This window comes from Branchiostoma lanceolatum, chromosome 2 (assembly GCF_035083965.1).
Source record: "Branchiostoma lanceolatum isolate klBraLanc5 chromosome 2, klBraLanc5.hap2, whole genome shotgun sequence".
Classification (NCBI taxonomy): Eukaryota; Metazoa; Chordata; class Leptocardii; order Amphioxiformes; family Branchiostomatidae; genus Branchiostoma; species Branchiostoma lanceolatum.
Genome location: NC_089723.1, coordinates 39769120 through 39778359, shown reverse-complemented (window position 1 = coordinate 39778359; position 9240 = coordinate 39769120). Strand labels below are relative to the sequence as shown.

Sequence of the window (9240 nt, the reverse complement as noted above, 5' to 3'; positions counted from 1 at the left end):
AGATATGAGCCATAGAATTATCTTAAAGTCAATGCCACATGCGGGCACTCTCCGAAATGCCGGTGGAGCGCCGAATGTTGAAATACAAAAATGAAGAGAAAAAACTGCATAGCAGAACAGATAATAAACGCATTTGGACCTTCCTGTTTACTTTTCATTCAGTATAATGATACAATATGTCTAGTCCAAGTCACGCTGTTATTTTTCGTAGAACGGAAGACAGCAGGCCTCATGGCCATGGGCACTTTCATAATTTCCTGTTCGTCCTTGTATTATCATGATTGAGCCTGCATGAAGTTCAACAGCCCTTTAATCACACAAAATGAACCGTGATTAGAAACATTACTGATGCAGATAAAGATGTCCCATTAGTAAAGGGCTATATAAAGACGAAATTCCACCGTGTTGGAAGAAATTCTACCAGCTCTTCATCGGTGACGTGTCCTGATTCTTCTATCTCAAGGTAGGTTTGAAACTTTTCTGTAACTATATCGTTTCACTGACGAAGCGCTGGAGAAAAACCGTAAGCATTCATCGCTAAATTCTATCAGGTACATGTACAAGAATTTTCCAAACTAGTTAGCGGTAGCGTAGGTAGAATAGTGGACCAGTTTCTCCCACACTGTGATCTTTTAAGCCCCCGTCACAAATAAGAAATTCAGCTCGGCCGACGTGTTGGCGAGCTTCAAATGTGCATTTTCGGCCGAAGTACGGCCGACGTCCTGTCAATTACGCGGGCTTCGGGCGATTTTTAGACTGAAATCAAAGTTGATCCAAATATTGGCCTTTTCACCAGGTTAGTCGATTCTGACTTCGTCCATGTCTAAGAGATGGTACCATCTCATGGGGGATTTTCAGTTTTTAGTGTTCGATGGACGTCGCCCGACACTGCACGAATTGGCCTCGGATCCTGACGTATCCTGCAGTATCCTGATGTGATCCGGAACCTAAGATCCGGAAGAATCCGAACGGATCCGGGGCCGTATATTTCTCGGCAGGCTAATGGGCATCCAAATATTGGGACTCAAGGTACCACTTGCATATTTGAGTTGTGTAAGTACGTACTAACACAAGTTGTGTAAGTGGTACCTTGAGACCCAATATTTGGATGCCCATTAGCCTGCCGAGAAATATACGGCCCCGGGTCCGTTCGGATTCTTTCGGAGCGTAGGTTCCGGATCCGAGGCCCGGCAGAGACAATGAAAATGATAACATAAACATGAATTTTGTGAGAGACCAACCCAAATGCTACCACAGGAGCCACAAAATCAACAGACCCGTCTAGTTAACGTAAATGCACACAATGATTTTCACCGAACGGAAATCGGGCGAAACTTGGGCGAACAGGTGTCAAATTGATTAGCTGACAGGAGGTGTTCGGCCGAAAAAAGGGTCTAAAACGGTCGGATTGCCACCCGACTGTTGGCCGTTGCTCGGGCGAGCTACGGGCAACCTGTTGACGAGCTGTGCGAGCTCAAAATCTGTCAGCGAGATATCGCTGAATTTGGAAGCAGCTTCCAGTAACCCGCGAACGTCGGCAGAGCTCCGAAAAATCGCCCGAAGCCCGCGTTTACAATCGTCAGGACGTCGGCCGTACTTCGGCAGAAAATGCTCATTTGAAGCTCGCCGACACGTCGGCCGAGCTCAATTCTTTGTGACGGGGGTTTTAGGATGGGAGTTAGTTTGACTTCGACCGACAAGACATAGAAAATAGAGCTGGGAAACTGGCTACACGATGTACGTTGAGTAAAAGACACGGGAGAACCTAGTGTCAGGGTCACATTTTCCAACCCGCAGTTTACGGGAACGAAAAGTAGCGTTTATTTACAAAAAAAGACAGCAAAACCCCCAAATCTAGAAAAATAGTCCTGAAAATAATGTTTGTATATTTCTGGATGTACAAAATCATTTTCCCACAAGACCGCGGCCAAGATTGGAAATGTGAACCTAGCAGGATAATGATTGAATGAAGACCTTTATTGTACATTCGTGCCCCGAGGGGCTAGATACAGGTCCTCTTACATAAACCTAACACAATGTAACCAAACCATGATAAACATCGTCTGCCTTTCTTTCCCGCAGGATGAAGCCCGCCCTGGTGTTACTGGTTGCTGTCCTGGCCATCTCGTCCGAGATGAGGACGGCTGAAAGCCGCGCGACTCGTCGCCAAGACGACCCGAATGACCCGAATGAGTACACGTTAGTTAGGTTCGGCAAAGACGTGGCCCGCCGTCAGGGTGGTCTTGATGACTACACCTTAATTAGGTACGGTCGTCAACGTGGCCTGGATGACCTTGACTGGGATCGTTGCTGCAGAGACCTGGGTAAGAAATGAATCATTCATCGTTTGGGAAACATCTTTTGTTCTACTGAAGGATTCTACGTTTTTCAGTAACAGCAATATTGTATTCATTACTAATTATTATTCACCAAATGTACATACGCAGGGAGAGCACAACTGCATTCCCCCTGAATTGAATACAATTTGTGACGTTGTTCATTAAAATTCATAAATACACAGAGACAAATACAAAGTACTTCACAAATGCAAAATCATTAAAATATGCATAAGGTTACATCAAGTCAGGTTATTCGAGATACAACGTACGTGGAACTCAAGCTCTGGACCCGGATGGTAAGTTTTCGATGGGAGGTTTGTCTGGCTGCAGTAGGAAAGTGCATTTTTCTATAGTACTAGGAGATACAATACGGAAATATGGCCCATACAAGCCCATACATTTCAATTCTCTACCATAGTTGAATTTAAGACAAGGCCAATGTTTATTCGATTATAGATGACATCCTGCGGACACCCCAAAACTGATGCGAGCGTGCGTAAAAGTTTGGCAAAAATCTTGAAATCTAGGAAGGTTGAAGAAATGACTAAACACACAGAGTATGGTAACCGTAACGTCAACAATAGATTCTTCATTTTTGTTGTTATACATCTTTTTCTTTGAAACTGACTTCTTGGCATTAATTCTAGGACACTAGTATCCGTTTTCCGATTACGTTTCGCAATTTACGCCATTCTAGTATAGCTGCTCATTTTGCAGCTGCTGTGTGCGACTTATGGTATGGTCGAAACTTCTTTTTTTGTTGGAAACGGACTAAGATTGATGCCCGCGCGGGTGTCATCCATCAATAATAATCGAATCAACATGACCTAAATAGAATAACAAATACGATGAGAAACGTTTGAACTAGTGCTGCGTACCGGCACTGTACCGTAAAAATTGATTAGGTCTTTGAACGCTCCTTTAAAAAAAATCTGTTGAACTCAGAGCGTGCCGCCGAGACCGTGGCCCGGGACGTGCTGGCTCTGAAGGCGAGGTTCGCCCGCCGACTGGCCCAGGCTGAGGTGGCCCGGGAGCTGGACACGCGGGATGCTGCCGATGTCGTCTGAGTGACGCACGCCCGATTTACATACGAGTTTTTGTGTCGACTCAGGGCTGTGCAAGGAGAACCCTGGGTCACTCAAGCAACGTTTACTAGTAGGAAAACTCCACTTGAGCAGCACAGAGTTCCTCACAAATAGCCCCGAGTCGACTCCAAAAACACGCCTGTGTGTGTAAACCCTCCACCAGGGTTATGGTTAGTAGAATGTAGAAGTCGACAAAAATAGGGTGAATAGTTGGCCAGGAGGGTCAGTCCGCGGGAAGGGTGACATTTCCCCTCCGCAAATGAAACTCTGGTGGCCGAACTCCCCTGGCAAATATTCTCCTTATAGTCGGCGTCACAATTCATGCCAGCGTCGGCCGAATTTGTAGATCGCTCGAAGCTCGCCGAATTTCGCAATCGCCCGAGCGTCGACCGTATTTTCCAATGAAAATCTCGGGCGACGTCCGTCGAACACTAAAAACTAAAAATCCCCCTTAGATGGTACCATCTGTTGGACATGGACGAAGTCAGAATCGACTAACCTGGTAAAAGGCCAATATTTGGATCAACTTTTATTTCTAAAAATCGCCCGAAGCCCGCGTAATCGACAGGACGTCGTCCGTACTTCGGCCGAAAATGCACATTTGAAGCTCGCCAACACGTCGGCCGAGCTGAATTTCTTATTAGTGACGGGGGCTTTAGGTAGTCTGATAGAGATTATTGAAACATATTGAAGAACTGAAACGCACAAATTACTTAACATGAGTCAATCTCCTACATACGGACAAGTAGAGAATTTCAACATTCGCTTTGAACAAATGGAAAAAATAGTTTGTTTGGTCATCCGAAAGTAAGATAGGGGCAAGATTAAGAATAAATGATAGATGTAGAACTTTGAGGAACGTGCATGATTTATTATCAATATCTTTATTTGTTCCATATTGTATCAATATGTGCTGTATTGATGATTTGTTGTATTAGTGTATGATTTCGGTACGGCGGCCTTGAAAATGTGACCTTTGCCAAGGATAGATAAATGAATGATTGGTACAATGGAGCAAAAAATGTATGACTGTTAGCAGTTCCATATTTTCATCTATTACAAATCCGCCAAATGTTAACAGAATGTAACTTGACAAAGGAACAAGGATTCCTTCTCAAATCTAAAAGAAAAGCAAAGAAAAACTGGATAGGCTCCAAAAAAACAGCAATTTAGATGAATGATTACAATATGCGGTAACAAAGTTGGTTTCGTCACAAATAAAATCTTTGCAATTTGTGCAATCAATGCCTTTGTCATACTTAACTTTGTCTAATATAAGTCTTTACGCAAGACATAACAACTATTAAACAACACCAAAATGAAACACAACACACCAATACACACACAGACAACGCTGGTTTCTGAAGATTTGTACTTTAGTAAGTTTCATGATTTCAACTAAAACAGGTGCATACCGGGAACTGATACCATACATAGCCTAAACATACAACAAGAAACAACTATTAGTATACTGTAAGTTATGAACTGCACAGAGGGATCGGCAGAATTCCCTGGATCAGAATTTCACATCAGCGGCATGCCTGCATGGCCTCGAGGACAAACAAAACAGAGTTTTGCAATTTTTCTTCCTACAATTTTGAAAATCAACAAAAACGAAACCTTTATAGACAACGTATTCATTAGATAAAGAAACGGCTCCTAGAAATTTGGTTTCCGGTACTTCATGTATACATACATACTGTGTAAGTTTCTACCATGATGGTAATTTGTAATTATGAAAAGAAAAAATGACATCGTAGCATCCCCCCACCTTTCTGGTGCTGACTTAATGTTTCCATGTTACTACAGTGCAAGGTTTTACGCTAACTAACCCAAATACCCAATATAAGTGCTTATACCTAGTATTAAATCTTAACACTTGGTTTCAGTAAGGCAATATCCAACAATTCACACACAGCTAGCAGAAACAAAGCATGTTAAAAACGTGTGGCAGATACTGTGAGCTTCTGCTCATTTTCCACTCATCAATCAACAACATTGATTTTGTCTTCGTCCCTGTCGATTTGTATGTACAAAGATATATTTGTGGTATTACATCACTTCAGCATCTCTGAATGTACATGTAATTGTAAACATAACACGTAACATGCTGTACAGTAGATCTATGCGTAGTGGTGTCTTCTGGGATGAAATTTGTGAAGATATGTCCAACTGCTGTTGCTGTTACACCCCTCTGTTCTAACACTCCCTAACATACGTAGATCTAGACTTTCTGTAACGTATGATCCACTGCTCATCGGGTCACGTGTTCTATCTGCATAACATGACGTAACAGAAACAGTGGTTCGCTCATTCTTCGACAAAGACTTGAGTTGGTCGGTCGAAAATTTGAGACCAATTTTTCTTATTCGGATATTACATTCCAACTTTGATTCAGAATGACTTCTACCAACACAGATAAACTTTCAAGCTAACACAGGGGTGTGGGAACATGCGGCTGCTCCTCTCTACAACAGCAAGACCAGCTGGAATATCAGTCACAAACTCTCTCCTCTTGTAGCTCTGACAGAAACAAAAGACAGTCGAATAATTTAATGGCAATTTACAAGCTCTGCTAGGGACCAGGCTGGGCTCATTGTGAAATTTATGTATTCAGCTCAAAATGAAAGATTCTAGCCTTGAAAAAGCAACCCTTGATAACTAAGTCTGATACTATGACTTGGATCTTTGTGTTCTCTAACAGGAAAAGTATGGGCTGCATCACAAGTCTTAGAGTATGTTATTTCAATCAAGGGGGTCTATAATGATTGTAGTGTATATGGGATCAATTACAGACTTCTGGTAATCTTTCAAACATCATTGACCGATACATCATGTATACTCAACAATGCTTAGGAATTAGTATGGAACTGAGGAAATACAAAAGGTGTTACACCTATTCTACTTACTAACCACATTTTTACCTTTAACATAACAGAAATACTATTAAAAATACTTCCCACATCTGCTTGCTTCTAATTGGTTACAAAATGATATAAAAGCAGGAAACACTGGCCACCAGTTTTCACACCAAGAATTACATTTTTACCCTTGGGTTTCAATAAATGAGCATTCCATCAAATCACAGTTTTTAACGTCTTTTCAGAGTAACTAAGGCAGCACCAATTCAATATGTTGCTTCTTGAATATAAAAAGAACTGGAATATACAAAAATTTCTGAAATGGAAAAAAAAGAGTCAAACTGTCATTGAATGAAGGCCAACATTTCAGTCAGTAAAAACAGTCAGAATCAAGTTTTCCTCTGGCCATGTTCATTGTGAAGTCTTGTTTACTTTTTGGTTGAAATGTCACTCTGCAAACCAAGAAAAGAAATTGTTGTGGCCTAAGATGACAGAATTCTTGTTAACATTAAAGTTACAAAGCAACGCCCCCCAAAACAGTAACTCAATGCTGGGTTTCTTGCAGTTAGTGAGAATCATTGGAGCCAAGACTTACTAGTCACCGCTAAGGCCACACCAATTTAATTTCTTGGTTAACGAATTGCAGAATGTATTATTATCAAATGTCCATGAAAAGCTCAAGTCTATGAAGACACTAGCCATTGGTATCTTGTAAAGTTACAGAGAACAAAGTCTTCAACATAAATCCAATTCAACAGAAACAACAAGTATTTGTTTTCACCAGGCTTGAGTGCGATACAACAGCTTACTCCTGATTTTTGCAAATAAATTCAACAGTCTGTAGCTTCAGTGTCAAAGGTGGTTACTAAGTTCTGTCAGCTTCCATAGAAAAAAGGCTCAGACGACCAGCACATTTCCTGTGCGATTCTGATCGAACATGTACAGTCATGATCTCACACTACAGGTCACTGCTCAAAGAGCTCTACACAATCAGGTTTGGCACGTCCACCACGGTTAGAAAAGCTCATGTCGACTGCCCTTGCCAAACTGTTGTCTAATGTAGCATTAATGCCAGAAATACAAATGCAGCACTAATGCTCGGTTAGTGTACACTGCCATGGTAATTTCATGGTAATTATGGCTGTCCAAAATCCAGTCCCTTAATGATTGGGTGATAAATGATGATTAATGGACAGTGGTGCATGCTGGCATTAATGCTCTGTTCCAAAGGGAGCAGAGGGAATCCAGCATGAATGCCCAATGTGCCCCGCTAAGGAGCGCGTAGTGCGGCATTAATGCTACATTAGACAACAGTATGGCAAGGGTGGTAGAAAAGCCTAGAGGGGGGGCAGGACAAGAGGCAGTGGCTCATCCACTATAACGACACAGACACAAGACAGACACTTACTGTCCTTGTTTGTAATTTTCATGACCTTATCTGACATTATCAAACCTGCCAGGTAAACCACTCAATCTGACAAACATCCCAAATTTGTCAACACTTTGCAACTCTTCTTGTTCTACAGATTTGGCTGGTTTCGTTCTGACGCTACAGCGATGTTGCATTGTGATCATGTCTGATGCATTGTGATCATTTTAGAAGTAGACTGAAGTTGCCCAAGAAGCAGACATACCACCTAATCACTTTCATCACAACAGAATAATGCTGAACAATTATACATTCTTGTTGCATATAATAAGTCCATAACAATAAGCCTGTTAATAGTTCCAACTGCACATGAAGGAGGCTTATTGTGGGTAATACATGTACGTAAAAAGTGAAGGCCCCTGAGACATTAAAGAAACACTTCTATACACGGGATTAAGCATTGGTCGAGACAAGACCTGTTCAGGGGGCCTTCACCTTTGACATGTTACCCACAATGCATCACGCTGTGCATGTGCAGTTGGAACATTGAACAGGCTTATTGGTGGAGACATTTCCAAATCAAAGCGGCCCTAATCAGAAGATTTGTTTGGTTAGCCGGGCAGTCGGCTGGTAGGCAACGCACTTGACTTTCAGATTCCTGAGCTTCGCAAACCAACCTGAACAAGAAATGCACCTCACCGATCAGATGTTATCACGAAGCCTACTTCCAGAGATCATATACTCATATAGTACTCTAGGTGTAACTTGTATGCATTCCTAACAGTGGAACAAATACTCCAGCTTGAGACCAAATGTTGTTCACCTTTTCAGTGGATAATATGGCCGGATATACATGCAGTAGAAAGATGGTAATGTTGGGTTTCGTATCAAGATTTTATCTACATTGGAGCTTTTGCAGTTATACCTCTACATGAAGGCTTACATCATGTGCGAAGCATCCATAGCAAGCCTGAGTCCTTCCAACAGCACATGTACAGGACAACTCCCTTTACAAATATCCCCATTAGCTATTATTGACACCAGGATAAGTCTACAAGTTCCCTGTATAAAGTAACACTCTCAAATCACATCTATACATCACTGGGAAACACCTTAAAGTTACTGGTAAGGCCAAGACAATTTTATTTCCTGGTTCTTGCATTCTAAAAAATAAAGCTAAATTGAAAATGGCTGACGGCTCACAGAGTACCTTGGTACACACAGTTTCAGGGAGTAAATATACACTTAGAAAGATGCAACTTTTTCTCACAGTCACAGCCTTCTGTTTCCATCTTTATCATAGAATGTCCAAGAACCGAGTAAATGAATTGGAATGGCCTTACACACACAGGGAAGGGATATCGTTAAGAACTGAAGTCACAAAGGCACTCAACGCTCTGGAAATGACACCTATGAGAAGGGACATGTGACCTAACTAAGGGCACATAGAAACCACTACACCACAGGATTACACAGTTAAATTCTGCTGAAGGGGACTTGAATAACTGCATTAATGTTCAGTACCTCCGTCTAATCTCAATGTAAGGTTGAAATCTGGTGCTTTAAAAAGCCCTGACCCTTGAAGC

General features: G+C 41.8%; 1 protein-coding gene across 1 annotated transcript; it reads left to right on the top strand.

Moving 5' to 3' along the window:
- The first annotated feature begins 409 nt into the window (after nt 1-409).
- Nucleotides 410-3406, top strand: LOC136427077 (uncharacterized). Its single transcript, XM_066415795.1, has 3 exons — nt 410-463; nt 2083-2324; nt 3285-3406. Exons 2-3 carry the CDS (start codon nt 2084-2086, stop codon nt 3404-3406), a joined length of 363 nt encoding a protein of 120 aa, XP_066271892.1. The 5' UTR covers nt 410-463; nt 2083.
- Nucleotides 3407-9240: the final 5834 nt, after the last annotated feature.

What these genes read in the sequence shown, in the direction of transcription:
- LOC136427077 (XM_066415795.1), top strand. Translation starts at nt 2,084, where the DNA reads ATGAAGCCCGCCCTGGTGTTACTGGTTGCTGTCCTGGCCATCTCGTCC. An exon ending in TCGTTGCTGCAGAGACCTGG is followed by an intron (nt 2,325 to 3,284) that starts GTAAGAAATGAA and finishes TGTTGAACTCAG; the next exon opens with AGCGTGCCGCCGAGACCGTG.